Genomic DNA, 23712 nt, shown 5'->3' with positions numbered 1-23712 from the left:
GCCCGTCTCGGCCTCCCAAAGTGCTGGGATTACAGGCTTGAGCCACCGCGCCCGGCCAACATTTTATTTTTAAGATAAAAACTTACTTTGACAATTTTCAAGCCTTCAAAAGAGTTACAACAATAGCACAGTGATTTGCCAAGAGTTAACATTTTACCCATTTGCCTTTTCTCTTTCTATACACAAAACTTTCACCCGAACCATTTGAAGTAAATGACCTGATGGCCATCACCAAACAAACTTCTGTGCCAGGATTGTGTTTTTTGCCGCATCGTGTTTTTGCCACAGTAATTACTGGCCAAAAGAAAAAGAAAACAGTAACAATAACCCATGTAACATGTTCATTTGCTGTCCCTATCTATTTCCTTCATTTCTCTTTCCTTTCTCAACAGATCAGGCCTAAAACAGTAACAGTAACCCATGTAACATGGGTTATTGTTTTCTTTTACTTTGGGCAAGTAATTACTGAGAAATTAAATAGATTGGAATAAATGCTATACTCTATAGTATTATTCCGTAGTATAGATACTGCCACTTAGAGTATCTAACCAGAATACATGTTCTCTTATGACTATAGGTAAATGAAATAGACATATACTGTCAATTGCCTCTAAGTTTCAGGGCATAATTTCGTTTGTTTCCTAGGAATATTATTCTCTTTAAGGAAAGTGGTGTTGTAAGAATTTACTGACCTGCCAAGCCACATAGCTTGTTAGAACCTGAGCCAAAACTAGCACCCACAGCCCCGACCCTTGGGCCAGTCTTCTTAGTTACAGTAACTCCCAGTTTAAGCCACTTCACATCCTTTCAGAAAATAGGATGCTTAAAACATTTTTTAAAAAATCAAAATCTTTCCCAAATAAGCAATTTGTGTTTAGTCTAGGTATCTCATGCTTTATTTCAGAATAGATTTTTTTTTTTTTTGAGGTGGAGTTTCGCTTGTTGCCCAGGCTAGAGTACAGTGGCATGATCTTGGCTCACTGCAACTTCCGCCTCCCTGGTTCAAGCAATTCTCCTGCCTCAGCCTCCCGAGTAGCTGGGATTATAGGTGCCTGCCACCGTCCCTGGCTATTGTTTTCTATTTTTAGTAGAAACAGGGTTTCACCATGTTGGCCAGGCTGGTCTTGAACTCCTGACCTCAGGCGATCCGCCTGCCTTGGTGCTGGGATTACAGATGTGAGCCACTGCGCCCGGCTTCAGAATAGCTTTTTCGGAATTCCTTGTTAGAATAAAAATAAATATTTCACTTTCTGAACACGCTGTTCTTTCTTACAGGCAATCTGTACAGAAGCTGGTCTGATGGCCTTAAGAGAACGTAGAATGAAAGTAACAAATGAAGACTTCAAAAAATCTAAAGAAAATGTTCTTTATAAGAAACAGGAAGGCACCCCTGAGGGGCTGTATCTCTAGTGAACCACGGCTGCCATCAGGAAAATGGTTGGGAAATTTCTCAATCCCTGAAAGGGATGAGGTTGGGGGAGCTGCTCAGAGGAATCCCTGTTCCCATTGATTTTTATTAGCAAAGCATCCTGTGTCTTTTGGAGTACGATGTGTAAGTGCCCATTGGGTGGTCTGTCTGTTGGTCACTGTGCAGCAGTCTGCTTCCCAATAAAGCGTGCTGTTTCACAAACACTTCCTGTTTCTGCAGTCTCCACACACACCTACCGCTCAGCAGCAGGCTGTGGGTGGACCCAGCTGCAGGGAAGCCTCTGGACAGGAACTCAGGCTGCAGTCACAAGGAGTGTGGACCTCACTATGCGTTCCCCGCATCACACCCCCAGAGCTGGCGTTCAACAGTAATTACGGCAGGAAATGGTCACTACCACAGAGCCAGGGATATTCGTTGTTTAATAAAGGCTGAGTTAATGTGGCTGTTGCTTCTAAAGGAAGTACAGTGTTCCTTTTTTGGAAGTTTTGTGGACCATGCGTGTTTCAGCACTCTGAGGGCAGAAAATAACTACTGGTGTTCCCAAGAGACTGAGGATTCCTGGAGAGATCTTGAAAGCCCTTGTTCTTGGGCTTAGAAACCTCATCCCTTTCAAGGTGTTCAGAAACACGTCAGAACTTCCCCTTCCCTTTCTCCATCTATTTCCTTCGTTTCTCTTTCTGAACAAATCAGGCCTAAAGCTATTAAGTGGGGCAGATCAAGGTAAGCGTTCCCTCGACAGGTGGCCTGGCGTGGGTTGTAGGGGCCCATGTTGAATGAGGAGGGTGTATTCGTTTTTTGTTAATACCATAACAAGTTACTGCAGGCTTTGTTTAAAAACAGCACAGTTTGGCCAGGCACGGTGGCTCATGCCTGTAATCCCAGCACTTTGGGAAGCTGAGGCAGGCGTTATCACAAGGTCAGTAGTTCGAGACCAGCCTGGCCAACATGGTGAAACCCCATCTTTACTAAAAATACAAAAATTAGCCATGCGTGGTGACGGGTGCCTGTAGTCCAGCTACTCAGGAAGCTGAGGCAGGAGAATCGCTTGAACCCAGGAGGCAGACGTTGCAGTGAGCCAAGATCACGTCTCTGCACTCCAGCCTGGGTGACAGAGCGAGACTCCGTCTCAAAATAAAATTAAATTAAAAAAAAAAAGTGAAAACCACAATTTAATGTCAGTTCTGTTGGTCAGAAGTCCAACACGGTGTCTCCAGGCTAAAGTCATGCTGTTGGCAGGACCGTTCTCTCTGGCGTCTCTAAGGGAGAATCCGTTTCCTTGCTGAGCATTGTTGGCAGAATTCTGTTTCTTGGAGTTGTGGGGCCGAGGTAAGCATTTCCCTGCTGGCTGCCAGCTGAGGCCTTTGCCAGTCTGTGAAGGCCACCCTCCCTCCTGACTCGCAGCCCTTCATCTTCCGCCTGCAGCAGCAGGCCCAGTCCCTCTCTCCAGCTGACCCTTCTTTCTGCCTGCCTTTTCTACTCTTACGGACTCTGGTGATTACATTGGACCCGCGCAGATAATCCAGGGTAATTTCCCTGTTTTAAAGTTTACAATCTTAATTTTTATCTGCAAAGTTTTTGCCATGTAACATTCACAGGTTCCAGGGCTTAGGGTGTGGCCATCTTTAGGGGCGCCACTCTGCCTACCACAGAGGACATTCACACACGGGGTGGCCAGTGCAGGGTGAGGACAAGGTGCTCGTGGGGAAGGCGGGTGTCAGCCAAGCAGGGTGTGGAGCTGTCTGTGTGGAGAAGCACCACAGCACGGGGACTCAGCATGGGCAGGGGGAGGCTGGCATCCGTGTGGGGTGTACGTGCAGGGCTGGGGTGGTCCGATATGGGGAGTCAATGTGGGCAGCCTGATGTGCAGTACAAGAGCCCAAGTGGGTGAGGAAGGCATCTGCAGGGACGGAATGGTGGCAGGGGAGGGAGGCTGCTTATGTATGGAGGCAGTCAGGTAGGTAAACAGGACGGTGGGAGCCAGGTTTCTCTGAGGAGTTAGACACAGAAAGAAGAAAATGAGAAGGACCTCTGTCCACTGGGAGCGCCTAGGAACAGTGACACCCCAATCGCAGCAAGCACCCCTAGACCCAGACCTTTGCTTCTATGTATTATTCTCCATTAAAAGGAGTGAGGGCTGATTCCAGGGCTAGGCAGGGAAAGGACAAGATGAACCCAAAGTCTGTTTTGCCAGAAAGCAAGGGAGTGCTCAAGGAATGACAGGGACATGTCCAAAGGACGCCGAAGCCTATGTGAAGGGGCTTCCACTGGCCAAACCTGGGACGATCTGAGCATCCTAACAGCTAACTATTAATGGAATACAGTACAGCCCTTTGAATAGGGAACTACACACACATACCACTCCATATGAATTGATCTGAAAGTCTGCTGAGGAAGGGGTATTTTTACAGAGTTTGAGAGTATCCCACAAAACACCGTTCAGTTAGAAAGGAAAGTCCCGCTGGGGAAGCGCAGCAGACACCGTCTTCGCCAAGTGGTCAAAACGCACATCGGTAATGGGCACTTTGACAGTACGTGCCACCGCTGTCACACTCCTGCCAAAGATGCTTAGCCTGAATCCAGTGATGAGGAAACACCAGGCAAACACAAACTGAGGAACATTCTACAAATTCAGAACATTTCAAAAGTCTCCACGTCTTGGAAGTCAAAAAGCTTCCAGTCGGAAGACCAAAGAGATGACAACCAAATGCAGCTCCTGCTCCTGAACTGGACCTTTTCCTAGAGGACGTGACCGGCCTGAGGACCCGCTGGGAGTACCATGTCCATGCCGACTTCCTGCTCAGTCTCTGTATCGTGAGCAGACTATTGGCAACTGCCTCTCACATGGTTCAGGAAAGAAAATTCTTTGTAAAGGACTTGCACCTTTTCCGGAAGCTTGAAATTAAAAAACAACAACAACAAAAAAAACCCCCCAGCACATCTATATTGCCTTTTCCTTATTGGTAACAGCTGAGCCTTTTCCTCTAGAGGGACAGTCTCCCTCATGTCAATCCTACAAAAGCAGCTAAAGCCCACGTCAGGGCCTCGAGTGTCAGGGTAGCGGGCTGAACTGTACCCCACCCCAGCTGCTTCTCCAGTTTGCTTGTTGACCAAAATGCTGAAATCACCGTTTCAGCAGCTGGCCACTGAGGCCTGCAGTGCCACGTGCAGGGATGCAGGGATGAAGTGCTTGTGAAGTAATAGAATTCAAGTAGCAATTTCTTCCCTGGCTTCCTACACTGGTGAGCCGGACAGGGAGAGCCCTGTCTGCCTGCGGAAAACCCACCGGCTCTTTGGAGCCCTTCCTCCGTAGACCCATTTAAGGTGAACCCTCCCATCACTCCCTCTGCAGCAAGCCCAACTTCACTTTTCCAATGCAAAATAGTATGTGTGCCTTACAAGTAGTAGCTGCCTCCTCCTACTGGGGACACAGCACAGAGGTGCCTCCTGGCCTCCCACAGGCCCAGCAATCCTGTGCCAGAGGCAATGCCCCTGCTTCATTCCAGGAAAGAACACTGTCCCAAACCCAAGGCGGGCCGACCACTGTGGTCTGATATGATCAGTGGCTCCTTTGAGGAAACGAGCACTCCTGATGAAGCGCATGGGCCACTGTTTGACTCGAGCTCAGAACCCCCTTCTCAGCCCTCCGAGCTGACAGTTAGTCTTGGGAGGCACGGAGTCATCTTTCAGAACTTCATGTCAGCAATCTCAAACGGGCTTTTAAAAAACAACAGTGATGCTCTTGACATCTTGTTGGTCAGGCCTGAGTTCTTCAGCAGCCCCAGGGCACGCTGCCCCTCCAGCTCCAGGCGGAGGCATCGCGGGGGTAAACTCAGGGAACTTTCCACACACTGCGTGCAGGCCAGAACATCAAGCCTTAACTGCGGGTCTGAACACAAGGGTAAAATCTGCTCACTGGCCTGGGGAAAACATCCTCATGCTGAAAAACCAGCCCTTCATCTCAGAGAGGGCCTGGCAGGGCCACCACGCCGCCAGCGGAGGGGACTCATTCACCACGCAGGGGCCGGTGCTGGCTGCGCACAGGGAGAGAATGAGCAAGGAGGCTGCCATACCTCAACCATCATCGGTTTAATGACCCCTTGGCATGACTCTCTGGCTATATACAAATATACACATATTCACATATATAATATGTAAATAGCTTTTGTGTCATTTACACACCCAAAAAGTGTGCAAGATGTGAAGAGGCTGGCAGCCCATATTATTACTATCGAGAAAGAACATCTCAAAAGCTGAGGCCTCCTAACACACACATGCTCTGCTCACACCTCCTAGCTCTGCAGGGTGGGCGACTTGGCCTTGCTGCTCTCTAATCCTCCAGCAGCAGCTCCAGCTCCTCCAGCGGCAGGCGCACCCGGAGCTCCTTCTCAGTCATCAGGTCCAGGATCTCCTGCATCTCGTCGGGGAAGTACTCCACGGCATCCAGGTATAACACCTAGGGGCAGGCAGGAAGGCCACCCCACTCAGCCTCCACTTCCTGTCAGCCTGGAGGAACTCAGGAAGCAAGGGCCAGGTTCCTGGTGACCCTGCCATCCTGTCGCCCCCCACGGCCCCTGTTCCTCCTGGCTCAGACTTTCTTAACTCGGGCAGCACTGGGCACGTTCAGGAAGGACACCACATTCGCAAAAGCGAGCAAACGCCAAGCGAGGCCTTCTCTTTCAAAAGGGGGGCCAGGAATTGCTGGCCATCACCCTCAGTTTGACTTCTGAGTGTCACCTGACCTGGGCCCTCACAGCCGGGCTGGGACATGATCCCAACTCTTTCGGCACGTGGGCTGAACTCTGAGCAAATGCTGGGAAACCAGCTACCCACAGCAACACTTCCACGAAGCTCCAGCCCCAGGCAGGGCCAGGCTCTGACGCCACAGGGGACAGCTCCACCAGGAAAAGGCTCTGGCTGTACCTTGGGACAGGGTTTGGCATCCATGAGCTGAGCATCCCCAGTGCCGCGGAGCAGGCCAGGAAGACACTAGCTGGACGGAGACCTGGCGGGAAGTGTTCGGGAAGCTGAAGACACCATGGCCTTTAACACTTACCTTTGCCCAAGGACAATTCTGAAGTGCTTTGTAGAATACACCTTTGCTTCTTTCTTTATTTCCTAAGGAAACCTGAGGTGAGGGGGAGAAAATACACACATGATTCGTTGACACAAAGAGGCTAAGGCTACACAAACGCCCTTGGATGACGAGCACAAGCCCCTCAGCTTCAGTGAGCCTGCCTGTGTGGAGAGCCTGTCACCGTCACGGTGGCCGTGGGATGGGGGCAGGTGCCAGGGAGCACTCTCAGAAGCCACTGCTGTATTGGGGTTGTTTCCTCCCATACAAACGGCCCAAGAGTGTCAATCCTGAACACTTCTGACTTTTTAAAGTCTCGTATCTCCTCCTTTGCTGTGGGCTGTCACGTCTGGGTGTTAGTAACCGTGCTTGAAACCAAGCAGTGTCGGTGCGATGAGGCTGAAGACCTTATACAAATAGAGAAAATCTTCTACGATACTTATCTTAGAAAACACAGAGAAGATACTTGCTTTAATACTTGCCGTTTTCTAAAAACTATCTTTTAGGGAAACGAGGCGGCCAGGACGGTGATCACTACCTTACAAAAGGTGCAAGTTCCATCAGCAATCTCAGCATCACTGTGTGGATACTCAGCACGTGTTCTCTCTAGATATAAAACCCTCCATCTCGACTCAGCCACACAGCCTCCTTCCCAGCCCAGTGTGGAAGGAGACCCAGCCTGGGACCTCCGCTGACAACAGCCCCTCTCCAGCCCCTCCAAGGAATCACAGCCCACACGGGCAGCTCCACAGGGAGCTGGCTGTGCAGCCAGGAGTGGGCACAAGCAGGGCTTGTGGAGCTGAAGTTTCTGTTTCCATCCACCCCGTCCTTCAGGCTCCCTCCCTCAGAAGAGTGTTCTAGGGGACACCAACCTTGCCCAGCCAAGCAGCTGGGGCACAGCATCCAGCCCGGGACCAGTGAGGGCTGCTGACCGGCCTCCCAGAAACCTGAACAGTGGCATGAGGGACTCCAATCTCCAATTTACATCTCAGGAACTCCATCTACCAAGGATGGCCTCATTCCCTTTTCAATTTTTTTTTTTTTTTTTTTTCACAGTCTATGTTGCCCAGGCTGGCCTTGAACTCCTGGGCTTGAGCAATCCTCCCACCTCAGTCTCCCAAGTAGCCAGGACTCCATGGCCGGTCCTTCTCAACTGTTAACTCCCACAGTCACAGGGACCGGAACTGTGATAACCTTGCTTCAGGCAAGGCCCAGTCTTTCCCCAGCCTCTGCAAGTGCCAAGCACAGGGCCAACTGTGAGGCTCGGAGGACTCCTGAGTATCCTCCCTGGTAGGAGCCTCCAGTTCTGAGGCTGAGCCTCTGAATTTATAACCAAAGAGCCATTGAGCGCTGTCTTTCCTTCGCATGCCAACATACTTCAGCGTCCTTTCCTAAGATACTGATAAAATTTAAGACTTTTTTTGTCGTTTTTGAAAGAAAAAAGAAAAACTTTATGACTGTACTTTCTCAACCATGCACAGCTAATCCTGGAACCCAACAAATCCAGGTACACAGCTGGCTAGCCTCCATCAGCGCTGGAGACGCCCTTACTGTATGGAGGTATGGAAGGGCTTGACGCCAAGTGAAAGCTTGCTGTGACTATGTGTGGCCTCCGTCCATGATTTCATATTCTGAGACATGGCCGGTGTGTACCTTTGCCTTCTGACTGGTGCAGAGTCTCAAGGGGAAGAGTTCATGGGCGCTATCTGGCTCTCCTGGTCCTCCTTCCTCACCTTCTGAATTGACAACTGAGACTCCTCATGAAACTCCTAAGTCAGGGCTGGAACATAACAGAGGGGGCAACTCTTCTTTGCTGGAGTTCCCATGGTACTGTGTCTGCCCCCCCCATGGGATTGTGGCCAGGTAAATGTCTCCTCAGGTGGACTGGGAGCATCTCAGGGAACCAACAGGGTCTTTGCTGGGAACCTAAGAAAACAGCTAATGGAGGAGAACTGCCCTGATGGGTCCCGGAGTGAGTGTGTGATTCGGCCAAGGGCAGTCTCCCAGAGGGAAGCGGGAATGGAGACTTTTCATACAGAGGCCTTTTCCCTCACACGAAGCCCCAAGAACTGAATCTCATACAAACCGTCTGAAGAACTCAGCCAACAAGATGCTGGCCAGGCACGGGGGCTCACGCCTATAATCCCAGCACTTTGGAGGCTAAGGCAGGCGGGCTGCTCGAGCGCAGTAGTTCAAGATCAGCCTGGGGAACATGGCAAAATGCTGTCTACAAAAGTACAAAAACTAGGCCAGCATGGTGGTGCGCACCTGTGGTCCCAGCTAAGGTGTGGGGGCTGCTTGAGCTCAGGAGGTTGAGGCTGCAGTGAGCCGAGACTGCGCCACTGCATTCCAGCCTGCGTGACAGAGCAAGACCCTGTCTCAAAAAAACAAAAAATGCTCACGACTCAGACCTGAGCTGGGCCATTAATAATTCTCCCCCGCAGGACCACGGGGGAGACGAGTGACAGTGGCAGGCAGCTGCCCATCGGCTGCATCACTAACATCCCAAGTGTCTGAGCCCTCCGTGTAGAGAAGCTATCTGGTTTCTTGTAATCACTTGTTTTGGTATTTGTCTATCTTAGCAGATGCGTGCTGCCTCCCCATGGGGGAAGCAACATCTCTAAGAAAACGAGGAAGCTGAAGGTCTTCAGGCTCTTGCAAATTTTGATTCTCTTTTTTTATCTCCTTATAAACAAATCTGAGCAACTGTTACCTTATACAGCTTTGTAACTAATTTAACAAAACATAACCAACCTTGCCGAAACAAAAAAAGATCCATTTCTATAATGCTCCCTCCTTGTGCTCCTCAGAAAAGACTGCCACTCTGCTGAGAGGTTTATTGGTTTATCTCTGATAGAACTCAGGGGGATTCTTTTCCCTCCGACCAGATCTTGTAAATGATGGCCTTTCAATATATACCGATTCCTGCCAGCTGTCAACAGGATGGAAGAAGTTATACTGGAGGGTAAAAGAAAATCTAATGATTCACAATTCAGAAATGCCACTGTGCCCTTTTTATTTAAGATGTCTTTCATCAATCCCATGAAATCAGCTAACTGGCTTATATACTCATAGTTCCTTCTTTATTGTGTAGGTAGATGACCAAATTAAAGGAGTTTAAGTATCTTGAAAATAACTGCAATTTTAGCTAAAACAACAAAATAATAAACAAGCCAGGCGCAGTGGCTCACGCCCATAATCTGAACACTTTGGGAGACTGAGGTGAGTGGACTGCTTGAGCCCAGGAGTTTGAGGCTAGCCTGGGCAACATGTGAGATCCCATCTTTACAAAAAAATAAACAAAAACAGCCAGGCATGGTGGTGCATGCCTGTAGTCCCAGCTACTCAGGAGGCTGACGTGGGAGGATTGCATGAGCCCAGGAGGTTGAGGCTGCAGTGAGTCGTGACAGTGCCACTGCAGCCCAGCAGCCTGGGCAATAGAGTAAGACCCTATCTCAAAAAAAAAAAAAAAAAGGAAAAAAGTTTGGTGGAGAGTGTTAATGTATATGCAAAACAGCGCATTTGAAAGTCTCTCCTACAAGTGAGGTTTTAACCTGCTCAGTTCCAACATTAGTGGAAAATTTTAACTGCTGTTTGTCCAATTCCTTTCCCTCCCGTATTCTCCATGGCCAAGAATAAGCTTTAATTCCTTCAAACTCTTTTTTTTTTTTTTTTTGAGACGGAGTTTTGCTCTTGTTGCACAGGCTGGAGTGCAGTGGCGCGATCTCGGCTCACCACAACCTCCGCCTCCCGGGTTCAAGTGATTCTCCTGCCTCAGCCTCCCGAGTAGCTGGGATCACAGGCATGTGCCACCACACCCAGCTAATTTTGTATTTTTAGTAGAGATGGGGTTTCTCCATCTTGGTCAGGCTGGTCTCTAACTCCTTCAAACATTTTTACAGGGAAAAAAGTGCAAACAAGCAAATACGCTTGCATGCATGTTGCAAGAGTGTATGTGTGTGCATATGTATAAGCATGCACGTATGTGCACATGTACACAAAAAGGCACAATCGCACAACCAGCCTCACAGCCCTCCTCCAGGGAGCCTTGGCCTTCCTCCCGGCCTGCAAGTCTCTCTTCTCCTGCCTCTTCAGACACTTGCTACCTTCACCTTGCATGCTGGCCCTAATGTAATTTTTCCCTGTGTTAACAAAGTGCTAGGAGCCTGCCCAGATGCCTCAGGAACTGCTACGGGCACTCTCTGCTCTAATTGGTCCTTAGTTCCAATACTACCTTTCCAAAAAGAGAGAAATTCCCTAAGGGGTCAGATCTTTTTTTCAAAGCCAACAAGCACTTTCTGTCTACAACCCAACCAAACTAGGCTCATGGCAGATTCTTAGTAAAAATATGGTACATTTGCACCTTACCCTGCCTCTACCTGTAAAAGACTGGGCAAGTTAAACTGGCAAATGTGCGAGCTCCACCATTTTAAACATAAAGATGGGTGGAATCTTCATGCTGGGAATATCAGGGAGCATCTGCCCTGCTCCCTCAGCTGAGCAGCCTGATGACAGGAGGGAGTGGAGGTTTCACTAAAACCCCGGGCTCCTGACTCTGCTGCCTCAAACTGCCGTCCCCACCAACAGCAGCATCCTGCCTGCAAGTTCCAGCTCACACACGAGTCAAACCATAAGATCAGAGCTTCTGGGTCTGAAGAATAAATGTTAAGAGAAATGCACAAACTTTTGCAGTTTTTTTTTTTTTTTTGAGATGGAGTCTTGCTCTGTGGCCCAGGTTGGAGTGCAGTGGTGCAATCTTGGCTCACTGCAGCCTCCGCCTCCCAGGTTCAAGCGATTCTCCTGCCTCAGCCTCCCAAGTAGCTGGGACTACAGGCACCAGCCACCACACCCGGCTAATTTTTTGTACTTTTATTAGAGATGGGGTTTCACCGTGTTAGGCAGGATGGTCTCAATCTCCCGACCTTGTGATCCGCCCACCTCGGCCTCCCAAAGTGCTGAGATGACAGGCGCGAGACACCGTGCCCAGTCGGAAATGTTGATTTAAAAAATTACATTCTAGATTGCTTTTTTTTTTAAAAAAAAAAAGATAAGATCTCACTTTGTCACCTAGGCCGGAGTGCAGTGGCGTGATCATAACTCACTGCTACTTCAAACTCCTGGGCTCAAGGAATCCTCCTGCCTCAACCTCTGGTGTAGCTGGGACCAAAGGCTCATACCACAATGCCCAGCTAATTTTTAAATATGTTTGTAGAGATGTGGTATCGCCATCTTGCTTAGGCTGGTCTCGAACTCTTGGGGTCAAGCAATTTTCCCACCTTGGCCTCCGAAAGTGCTGGGACTACAGGCCTGAACCATTGCACCCAGCCTGAACCTTTTCTTTTAATAACAAAATAATCAGGACCTAGAAATTCTTATGAGCAGAATGGAAAAGAATATAGGTCTCGGCCGGGCGCGGTGGCTCAAGCCTGTAATCCCAGCACTTTGGGAGGCCGAGACGGGCGGATCACGAGGTCAGGAGATCGAGACCATCCTGGCTAACACGGTGAAACCCCGTCTCTACTAAAAAAAAAATACAAAAAACTAGCCAGGCGAGGTGGTGGGCGTCTGTAGTCCCAGCTACTTGGGAGGCTGAGGCAGGAGAATGGCATAAACCCGGGAGGCGGAGCTTGCAGTGAGCTGAGATCTGGCCACCGCACTCCAGCCTGAGCGACAGAGCTAGACTCCGTCTCAAAAAAAAAAAAAAGAATATAGGTCTCTTTCAAAGGAAAGCTCTTAAGACCATTTTGCAAGTTGCCGACTTAAGTCAACTTAGAGAAACCCACATTAAATCCTATTGCACTGAATAGCCTAGTAACTACTCTTCAACTTCGTTCTACCAAATATTTTGAGGAGATGGACCACTTGCAACCTCTTCCCAAGTCCTGAGAGATCTGACATTATCCCATCAGGATTTCTTAGGGATTCACCAATGCCAAGAAGATGAGAGTGAAATATGGCCTCCCAGCTCTCCCGGGCAGGGGCTTCTGGACACCCGTACTTTTTCATTTATGAAGGAAGAGGTAGCGCTCTGCATGAACACAAAACACCTCAGTATTTTCTTACCAGAAAGTTCAAATACATCCTCCACAGCAAGGGGCACTGGCTGCCACTGTCGCTGCGCATGGCGTTTTCAAACAGGGCTTGGATCCGATGTGTTAAGCCGGTCTCAGGAATTGTGGCGTGGATCTCTCTACCGTCTAACCTGCAAGGCAAAGGCTCATGTGACTCTGACACAGTTCTCTCATCCTACATCACAGGAGGAAGAGATGCCTTAGTGATGACAAGTGTCAGCAACAACCAGATCAGAGAGAGTCAGGGAAGAGATGTCCCGCAGGCACAGGGCGCTGTGCACGGGGCTTCTCCAAGGCCAGGAGAAGGCATAGGCAAGAGTTCTGTGGTTTCTACACCACACCAAATCTGTCTTGAAGTCACACAAAACCCCTCCCCCGCCCGTTTTCTAAAGAAAGCTACCCTTTGCCAGGCGCAGTGGCTCACGCCTATAATCCCAGCACTTCGGGAGGCCGAGGTGGGTAGATCACGAGGTCAGTAGTTCGAGGCCAGCCTGGCCAATATGGTGAAACCTCGTCTCTACTAAAAATACAAAATTTAGCAGGTGCCTATAGTCCCAGTTACTCAGGAGGCTGAGGCTTGAGAATCATTTGAACCCAGGAGGCGGAGGTTGCAGTGAGCTGAGATCACGTCACTGCATTCCAGCCTGGGCAACAGAGTGAGACTCCATCTGAAAAAAAAAAAAAAAGAAAGAAAGAAAGCTACCCTTTAATCAGCAGAATGCAGATTCTACTTTACAGGAAGAAAAGACCTTTTGATTTACAGTAGAGAAAGCAAGGCTCACATGGAGTGAACAAAATCCCAATGAAGGAAAAACAAGTGAAATATTATTCAAAGACAGTTTTGGCTAATTTATAAGGTCAGAGTGAAGCAACAGCAAAGATTCTGGGAAAACAATGATGCCTAAGCTAATGTGTCCCCCAGATTAACATTTAACCTTTAGAGAGAAAATACTGGATCAGGCCAGATGCCGTGCCTCCCTCCTGTAATCCCAGCACTTTGGAAGGCTGAGATGGGAGGATCACTTAAGCTCAGGAGATGGAGACCAGCCTGGGCAACATGGCAAAACCCCATCTCTACAAAAAATAAATAATAAAAAAATGAGCCAGGCGTCGTGGTGCCTGCAGTCCCAGCTACCGGGGAGGCTGAGGTGGGAGGATCACTTGAGCCCAGAAGGTCAAGGCTGCCGTGAGCTGAGACTGCACCACTGCACTCCAGCCTGAGCGACAAAGTGAGACCCTGTCTCAAAAAAAAACAAAAACAAGAAAATATCGTATCGAAGATGGTATTTAAACATGACACTGCTGTCACTAGGAATGCTGACAAAAGCTCCCAGTCATTACACTTTGTGCCAAGCACTTACCTCACTGACCCCTCAGAGAGACCCCATGAGGTAGCTTCTTCACACCCATTTGACAGAGGGGGAGCTATGAGAGGGGAAGCGGCCTGCTGGAGTTCACCCAGCCGAGAAGAGCTGGCACTGGAATCCGGAGCTGCCGCCCAGCCCCTGTGCTGTTCGCCATCAGGCTTCCGTGACGGCTTCTCAGCATTCCCGTGGTCTGACGGCCACCACCCATGCACACAGAAGCAACATTCACACTCCCGAGAAGCACACCCAGGCGACCGCCACCAACCCCTCTCCTGAGAGGCACCGCTACTTTGTGTCTCAATCGCCTTTCAAACCATTATTCTGCAGCCCCACAGCAGGTGTTCTGGGCACCGTGCCGTGTTCATCCCTGTATTCCTGAGACCCGACAAGGTGAGGGGAACACAGCAAGCATTCCAAAAACATTGGCGGGGCACGAACAGGATGGTCTGGAATTACCTCTGGACAGTTTCCACCAGTCTCTTCCTCAGTTTCTCAGCTTCAATTGCAAACAACCAAGGCTCCAAGGCTTTGGCAGACCTGGTGATTGTGTCAAAAAATCTCCTGGTCTTGCTGGCACTGTGGGACTTATTCTGAATCTGTACATAGGACCTCCAAAGAACCTGGTTGCCCGGATACAACTTTAAAGCCTGTGAGAGTGCCTCTCGCAGAGGGGCCAGCGGGTAAACACTCACTTTCATGTGGAATCTCAGCAGGCTCGTGTGCATCACTGTGATGGCTTCGAGAACACTGGTCCAACTCTGGGAGCTGGCACTGTTCCCCTCGCCAGAGCCTTCTGGGACAACATAACTGTTCAGTTTTGCAAATACCTGTTCGTATATCCGCACAGCAGCATCAATCCCTGTGGTCAAATACTGGAAGAGCATGAAGCATTTAGCCAAGCTAATTAGGCGGCTACAGGAATCGGTGGGAGCTGGATCGGAGACACAGCTGTCACCCAAACAGTCCTGCAGCGCGTGCTCGTAAGCCTTTCGCGCTTTCAGAATGTGAACAGCCAACACCTGCCCAGTGTAGGGCCCACAGGGGCTGCTCTCAGTCAGCTTGGTTAATATGTGAACAGCTCGGGCCGTGGCAGCCCCTCTCACTTCCGGCGACAGCTCCACCTCCAGCTCAGCATAGAGCAGACTGAGCTCACAGAGGTCAGAGTCTTTCAGTTCTCTGCTTCCTGCCATGCCGAGTGCTGTGTCAAAAACTTTTCTGGCATCCTCCGTGTTGCCAAGCAACCACTCTAGATGTGCATACTGCTTCCAGAGGCAAAAGTTGTTGCGGTTTTCTGGCTCCTTAAGGAGATTCTTGGCTAGTTTTTTGCAGTTCTTCCCTTGTGACTTTAATCTCTTCTTGTTTTTAGTGTGCAGACACCAAATTACCTACAGGGAAAAAGAGAAGAATGACCCCACGTGCTCTGTAATTAAGGCGTCCTCTGCTGCCAATGGTAGAAAGCACTGACAGCCTGTACTTCTTCCCTTTATCATGGGTCTGGTAAACACTGAGGCTCTCTAAGCTGGAAAAGAAATGAGGATTTTTACCAGGGCCATAACTGCCCAAATTTACAATCCAGGGTTCCAGCTGAAATCTCTATAAACAAGGCTGATACCTACAAATGTTCTTCTCCAAAGAGATGTGGCCACAACATTTTAACATACTATTTCAATACAACCTGGCGTGTGTAATCTGTAAAGCTTCAGAACTTGGGTGCTCAGAGAGCCAATACTAACTGTGGCCTGCAGAGGACAGAACAGCTGATTCTGACTCATTTCTAGCAGAAAGAGGAGGGAAAGTATTATAAGTAGCTTATCTTTTATTTATTAATTTATTGAGATGGAGTCTAACTCTCAGCTCACAGCAACCCCCGCCTCCCAGGTTCAAGCGATTCTCCTACCTCAGCCTCCTGAGCAGCTGGGATTACAGGCATGCACCACCACACCCAGCGAATTTTTGCACTTTTAGTAGAGACGAGGTTTTGCCATGTTGGCCAGGCTGGTCTCGAACTCCTGACCTCAGGTGATCCGCCCGCCTCGGCCTCCCAGAGTGCTGGGATTATAGGTGTGAGCCATCGCGCCTGAAGCTTATCTATTTTAATAAACCCCTGAGTGCTCTGATGCTGCTTTAAAACTGTTCTCAGCACTCACTGCTCATATATGGACGGGGACCTGGTAGTGCAAGATAATACAATAAACAGCTCGAGAGTCACTGAAGTAGCCTGACTCATTCCTGTCTTACTCCTCTTCGCTGCGGCCCCTCAGAAGGGCAAACACACACAAGATGCCTTCAGGGTCACTGGAGGAGGAGGCGCTGGGGCACAGTTCCAGGGAGAGCACTCAGAGGCTTACAATCCTGTTTATAAACACTGACATGAAATGAAAAGTCCCCAGACACAGGAGGACGAGTCTGGAATTACCTTTGCAATCTCATACTGTAACCAGGAGAAGCAGAGCTGGGACTTCTCTTTGCCTGAAAACAAAGGCATGACAAGGTGGAAGACATTGCGGATGAACTCCTCGCCCTCTCGGTTCTGACCCCTGGTCCAGCGAGGACAGCCCAACCGATCCATGCGGCCAACAAAGCTAGCCCCGGAAAACGAGGGGTTGAAAAAAGTCAAGGGCTTTTCATCATAAAGTCCATTATCAAAGATGCTGTTCTCATCCATAGCCAGATAAAGACAGGAGGCTGGAGGAGTAAGGCCAGAAGGCACACCCAAGAACTGCAGGAAGGCCTCCACCAGCTGGAACTGAAGATTGTGGCTGGAAAGTCTGATCAAAGACTGCCCAATATCATCAAACAACACCTGCAACAAAGGCAAAAGAAAGCGACCCATGTCACAAAACCAAACCTGCACATTTTTCACAGTTCTCTTTATGTGCATGTACTAATGGTTCAACATTATTCAAATTAAATCCGTTTTAAATAGACAGGAGCTAAGCTCTCTGTTAGCAAAAGCCAGAGGCCTCTCAAGGCAACCTGGACAGCTGGAGAATAACTGTTAGGCAGCCCTGTGGTGCCATTAACATTTCCACACATGGGAAAGCCTGGGAAGGAGAGAAGGCATGAACAGGTTTAAGCCAGAAGCTTTCAAAGTATCCTGATGGATTTGTAGAAAATCTAGAAACATGCTCACTTCTGAACGCGTATATAATTGCTTTTGTACTTTGATAATGCATGATGGTGAAACATTTTTATTGTAAGATGGAAGATAAGAACTTTACTATTTGTGGTTTCCTCGTATAAAATTGCTCCAAGAAATGAAAAATATGCTCAAAACTAGATAAACAGACTCAAGGTAAGAAGGAACCTACAGGAGCAATGGAGCATGTTAAAAGCATTATAAGAGCTTAATACTAACTGTAAATGTCTGTAGCTGAGTTCATGTAATAATTTAAAAACATAAGGCCAAGGAGGCCACCCTTTGTGTCCTGGTGCTGCTTATCTGGCTGGTGTTTGTGGCTCTCAGCAAAGAGGAAATCATAACATAAGCACAGTAAGCTAGAGTATGTGGGACTCAATCAAAACCATCAATTAATCAGAAAGCTGCTTCTTTATGTTAAAAATAAATTAGAAAGCTTTTCTCCCCCAGGCTTTGATTACAGAAAAAGCTAAACGGCAAGAAACTGCTCGCAGCAGCAGTCTGCTCCAGAAATCTGCTTCCAGGAGACTGCTGGGACTCCAAGCCTTGAGAAATGACTTCCAGAAGGGTGGCTGTGAACTCCACCAAAGAAAGATTCCACTCTTCTGCAGACACTCAGCTTCAGCAAGGCAAGAGGCCTCACGGGCAGTCCCCTTTCCAAGACTTCCAGTGAGTTGAGGCTTCCCTAGAAGTTGGCCCCTCCTTCTTCCAGATATCACTTCTGTCTCTATCCCCACTTCTGTGTGTCCTCACTCCAGTCTGGCCACCCCATTCCCCACTCCTCAAATGCTCCTGGCACTCTGGGGCCTTCACCTGTGCTGATCCTTCTGCCCAGAGCAGACACTCTGTCATCAAACAAATATTCCTTCCGCATCCAAGAGGATTCACTGAGCGCTCACCACAGGACGAATGCTGTTCTAGGCACTGACATCACAGCAGTAAACAAAGGGGATAAACTCCTTGCCTTCAGGGTACCTCATTTGTAGAAAAGGTTACAGAGCTCCAAGACACAGAGTTGATACCTTGTGAAACTGGATCAATTCCAGGTATCAAGATAGCATTTCTTCATTTTAATTTAAAACCTCCAGAGCTGCTGGCCACTAAACATGGGGCAGCATGTAGCAACTCACATGGTAACAGTAAATGAGATAACACAGGTCAAGTGCCTGGCACGCCACAGGTATTCAATAAACGCTAGTTTCTTCTTCCGCAAGACACGATGATGCCAACTGTCCAACAAGGACCCTACAGCCAGTCCCTCTTGTCTTCTAGAGTTCAGTCTGTATCTGCTACAGCTTCACGGACCCAAGAGTGGGATGGGGAAAGTGGACACAAGGAAAGAATCTAGGACGGTGATTACGACTTTTTTGAATAATCTGTATGTATCCCACAGGGTTCCACATGAAAAATTCACTGAATGACCTGGAAGACAATCTCCAGAGGGGTGACCACAAGGGCCCACCCACCTACTAGGGGACAGGAGCTCTCTGGTCAAGAGCCTATATGCTTCCCCATCACCAGCAGCCAAGGAAATGCTACACTGATATCCAGCAGGAAGGAAGTTTCACAGATGAGAACAGGAACAAGTTAGCATCTCCTAAGCCAGCCAACTGCTAGGAGAGCTCCAGCGGCCTCCTTTCAGATAACCAAAGCGCATGGGAATGAAAAGCAGGCAGAGGACCCCTGGTCAGCTTCCTGCCCGGGGCGGAGGATACATGCCTGTCTCTCGGGATCCTCACAGTCTTCCTCAGTTTGCTTCTTGGTCTTATCAGGGCGCCAGGGCTGCCAGTGCCTCTGGTCTCGGGAACGCTCAGCAGCAAGCCAGATCTGCCACTTGGGCAGAGACTTATCTTTTATTTCCTGGTCATCCTCTTCTGGTTCATCGTCATCCTCATCTAGACAAGAATGAGACTTCTTCACCTCCTCAGCAAATAAAACCACCATCGCCACTCAATCAGCCTGCCATGTCAGGGACTGTTGGACACCCGCAATGCCAAGATGTGTAAGAGCCATGCCAGCCTCCCAGGATACTCAGTGGCATTTAGGACCTCCCTTGTAATCAGTCAAGTCCTCAGGAAACAAAGAAGACAAGGTGATAAAATCAAATTATTTTTAATTGTATAGTGATTAAAATGGAAATGACACAGACTCTAGAACAGTACTGTTTACCAGAATGCTCTGTGATGATGAAAATGCCATATATATCTGCATTAACAGGGTAGCTACATGTGACTCACTGGGCACGTGAGACGTAGCTAGTAAAGGAACTGAATTCCTTTTTTTTGAGACGGAGTCTCGCTCTCGTCGCCCAGGCTGGAGTGCAGTGGTGCAATCTCGGATCACTGCAACCTCCGCCTCCCAGGTTCAAGCAATTCTCCCACCTCAGCCTCCTGAGTAGCTGAGATTACAGGTATGTGCCACCACGCCTGGCTAATTTTTTGTATTTAGTAGAGATGGGGTTTCACCATGTTGGTCAGGCTGGTTTCAAACTCCTGACCTCAGGTGATCCATCTGCCTTGGCCTCCCAAAGTGTTGGGATTACAGGTGTGAGTCACCACACCTGGCCTGAATTCTTAATTTTATTTATTTTTAAATAGTCACATGTGGCTAGAGGTTACTATATTGGACAACACATTTTTAGAATGCTAAATGACATTTAATGATGGTACTAGTTTAGATTTTCTTAAGCCATCAGAATTTTTAGCCAGGGACCTTATAATTAATTATGACCTATGCTCACTAGAGCTTGCCTTTAAAAAAGCCAAATCAGGATCTTCAATAATTTATTTCACTTTGTTTCCTAACTCTGAACATGCAGAATGGAAGAGGAGGAAAGCCAGTGTCATCTGTAAAGTTCAAGGTTAAAAAATAAAGAAGGTATATAAATGGTACGGCCACACAGGAAATCATTTTGGCTGTTTCTTACAAAACTAAACACACACTTAGCATAATAGCATAACTGCACTCTTGGGCACTGATCCCAGATAAATGAAAACCTATGTTTACACAAAAACCTATATGCTAATGCTCAGAAACAGCTTTATGCATAATCGCCCACACCTGGAAACAATCCAAACATCCTTCAGTAGGTTGAACAGTTAAGCTGTGGTCTATTTACACAATGGAATACTACTCAGCAATAAACATGAACAAACTATTGATATATGCAACAATTTGTATGTATCTCAGGGAAATTATGTTAGGTTAAAAAAGCCAATCTCAAAAAGTTACACAAAAAAACAACTGTTCCCAGGGATGCAGACAAACCGGAACCCTGGTGCCCTGCTGATGGGAATGTAAAATGGTGCGGCTGCCGTCTGCTGCATGGAAAACAGCATGGCATACTAGACACAGGATTATCGTATGAGGCAATTCCACTGCTGAGTATCTACTCAGGAGAACTGAAAGCAGAGACTCAAACAGATATTGTACACCCATGTTCACAGCAGCATTATTCACAACGGCCCAGAGGTGGAAGCAATCAAAGTGTTCACTGACAAATGAATGGCTAAACAAAATGTGGTATATACACACAGTGGAGAAGTGTTCGGCTTTAAAAAGGAAGGAAATCCTGGTGCGACATGGATGAACCCTGACAACACTGTGCTAAGTGGAATCAGCCAGTCACAGAGGGTCAACTACTGTATGATTCCACATCTACCAGGTTCCTAAAGTAGTCACATTCATAGAGACAAAAAGTAGAATGATGACTGCTGGGGCCTGAGGGGAGCGAGAAATGAGGAATTCGTCTTTAATGGGTACAGAACTGGGGAGGATGAAAAAGTTATGGAGGTCGATAGAGGTGATGGCTGCATGGCAGTGTGAATGTACTTAATGTCACTCAACTGTATACTTAAAAATGATCAATTTTATCATATATATTTTACAACTAAAACAATTTTGTTAATAAGTTATATACCTTATGATTCCATTTATATAACCTTCATGAGATAACAGAAAACAGAGAGAGAACAGATTAGTGGTTCCCAGGAGTTAGGGAGGGGAAGGGGCAGATGTGGCTAAGAAAGGATAGCGCGAGGGAGCCTTGTGGTGATCAAACAGTTCTATATCTTGACTGTGGTAGTGATTACACAAAGCTACACACGTGATAGAAACTGCCTAATACTATAGAAACACACACACAGGCCGGGCGTGATGGCTCACGCCTGTAATCCCAGCACTCTGGGAGGCCGAGGCGGGCGGATCACAAGGTCAGGAGATCGAGATCACGGTGAAACCCCGTCTCTACTAAAAATATAAAAGATTAGCCGGGCGCGGTGGCGGGCGCCTGTAGTCCCAGCTACCCGGGAGGCTGAGGCAGGAGAATGGCTTGAACCCAGGAGGCAGAGCTTGCAGTGAGCCAAGATCGCGCCACTGCACTCCAGCCTGGTGGACAGAGCGAGACTCCGTCTCAAAAAAAAAAAAAAAAAAAGAAACACACACACAAATGAGTGCATGTAAAATGGTGAAATGTGAATAAACTCTGCAGATTGTACCAATGTCATTCCCTGGTTCTGACATTGTACTGTGGTAATACCACTGGAAGGAACTGGGTGAAGGGTGCACAAAACCTCTTGGTACATTTTTTCTACTTCTTGTGACTCTATACTATTTCAAAATAAAATATTCTTAAAAACGTAAATGCATAATGTGTATATATAGTATTATATATAGTATATATTAACATTATATATAGTATATATTAGCATAATGCATATATTAGCATTCTATTATTCCACCAATATTCTGCCTAAGTGCTCTTCTGAGTTTCTCAGAGAAGAAAACTAAATTTATTTATCACCTTCTTCTAAAGATCTATGTTTAAAGTATCCTTTAATCACTCTGAAAAATTATAAGAGATATTACCTTTGTGAGTCATACATCAGACTTAGATACCTGAATTTACTACATTAAGGACGCAAAAGATTACATGGCTTCGGACAGACATTCATGTATAACAATTACATAGTAACAGAGAGTGAGGGCAAGAGAGAAGAAACACGCTATGAAAAATGCTCAACTGCCTGATGTAATCAACTACCCTTTAAACGCTAACCTTTCAGGATGAATAAGAGAAGTTAAAAATAAAATAAAAACCAAAACTGTTATCAATTAGGTTTGCTGGAATCAAGAAAATTTTCAGCCTTTCTTTTGACCCTCCTAGTTTTTTGGAGGACTTCCATTAAATTCATTAGAAAGAAATTCATAAATTCAGCAGAAGTTTCTCCACAATGGAAATGTGTGAGAAGCTTGCAGAGAATGTAAATACCAACACAAGTCTCTAGCCTGATGCTAAAAGTCAAGGTTTTGGTATTAATTTGCATTCCCTTTTGGAGAAAACTAACTTTACACCTGATTTTAAGTGACCATTAGACATCTGGAAACTTATCACCGAAGTAAAATTAGTCTGTGGACACTGCTATGAAAACTTTATTGTCACAGAAATGCAGAACACAGCAAACTGTGTAACAGATACTATGCACTGTAATGGGCTCACTCTCTAACAAAAACCAAACAAAAACAAAAAAACAAAAAACAGCCTAAAAATACGGACCTATGCTAAGTCAGTCACTCAGAGAGGAGAGTTACTAATCAGACTTCCGTTTTTTGGCCCTTGCTCATGCAGTCTTGCAGACTCAGTGGCTGAGTGCAATACCTACTTCCGTTTCATGCAGGCTGTTTTTCTTCATACATAAAACCACTGGTCAGCCTGGTGACTGTTCTTTTTGGAAAAGAACACTCCAGGGAAATCTAAACAGCTGAGACTCTGACAGCCCCAAGTGAGGCATGATAACTGCCTGACAGCACTGCCCAGAGGAGAGTTATCCGAAAACACCTGAAGGGCCCCTCTCACTTCTTGGTGGCAATAGAGATGCTCCCTGGCTCAGAGCTCTGAACTGTCATGCAAGACAATGCCTAATCCAAAGTTTTCATGGTGCAAATGAATAAACAAAGAAAGGCCACACCTGTGGAAAGAGGCTCACTGAGCCTAGGCAGGGAGCCAGTCTCCTGAGTCCTTGTCCATCACTCTTTCCCTATGGAACTTTCGATGAAACCGTCTGCCTGGCAGATCTCTCTCTATGCTGGAACTGCCTTTCAGGGAGTGAAGCAGTTTCTGAATGTCTAAGAGTTGTGCTGTCCAATACATCGCCATTAATATGTGGCTATCAAGCACTTGAAAAGTAGCTAGTCTGGGCTGGGTGTGGTGACTTACATCGGTAATCCCAGCACTTTGGGAGGCAGAGATGGGTGGATTACTTGAGGTCAGGGGTTCGAGACCAGCCTGGACCAACATAGTGAAACCCTGTCTCTACTAAAAATACAAAATTAGGTGGGCATGGCGGTGCATGCCTGTAATCCCAGCTACTTGGGAGGCTGAGGCACAAGAATTCCTTGAACCCGGGAGGCAGAGGTTGCAGTGAACCAAGATCAACCCACTACACCCCAGCCTGGGCGACAGACCAAGACTCTGTCTCAAGACACATGCACACGTATGTTTATTGCAGCACTATTCACAATAGCAAAGACTTGGAATCAACCCAAGTGTCCATCTGTGACAGACTGGATTAAGAAAATGTGGCACATATACACCATGGAATACTATGCAGCCATAAAAAAGGATGAGTTTGCGTCCT

At 47.5% G+C, this 23712-nt stretch overlaps 2 protein-coding genes across 4 annotated transcripts in view; one reads left to right on the top strand and one right to left on the bottom strand.

Moving 5' to 3' along the window:
- PSMC1 (proteasome (prosome, macropain) 26S subunit, ATPase, 1) overlaps positions 1-5519 on the top strand; it is a 19990-nt gene extending 14471 nt beyond the window's left edge. The window contains exons 10-12 of the mRNA XM_011949797.1: positions 1649-1796; positions 4170-4235; positions 5188-5519. Of these exons, the coding sequence (XP_011805187.1) occupies positions 1649-1796; positions 4170-4235; positions 5188-5519 (546 nt within the window). The remainder of the gene's footprint in view (positions 1-1648; positions 1797-4169; positions 4236-5187) is intronic.
- NRDE2 (NRDE-2, necessary for RNA interference, domain containing) overlaps positions 5499-23712 on the bottom strand; it is a 54497-nt gene continuing 36283 nt past the window's right edge. For all 3 annotated transcript variants that reach the window (XM_011949423.1, XM_011949424.1, XM_011949425.1), the window contains 6 exons: positions 18797-18972; positions 16355-16741; positions 14395-15323; positions 12564-12702; positions 6483-6554; positions 5499-5882 (listed from right to left, as the gene is read on the bottom strand). In XM_011949423.1, coding sequence (XP_011804813.1) covers positions 5757-5882; positions 6483-6554; positions 12564-12702; positions 14395-15323; positions 16355-16741; positions 18797-18972 — 1829 coding nt within the window. In that variant the 3' untranslated portion in view covers positions 5499-5756. The remainder of the gene's footprint in view (positions 5883-6482; positions 6555-12563; positions 12703-14394; positions 15324-16354; positions 16742-18796; positions 18973-23712) is intronic.

The sequence above is a fragment of the Colobus angolensis genome, unplaced genomic scaffold (assembly GCF_000951035.1).
Source record: "Colobus angolensis palliatus isolate OR3802 unplaced genomic scaffold, Cang.pa_1.0 Scaffold3, whole genome shotgun sequence".
NCBI classification, from domain to species: Eukaryota; Metazoa; Chordata; class Mammalia; order Primates; family Cercopithecidae; genus Colobus; species Colobus angolensis.
This window is presented reverse-complemented; position numbering and strand designations above follow the sequence as displayed.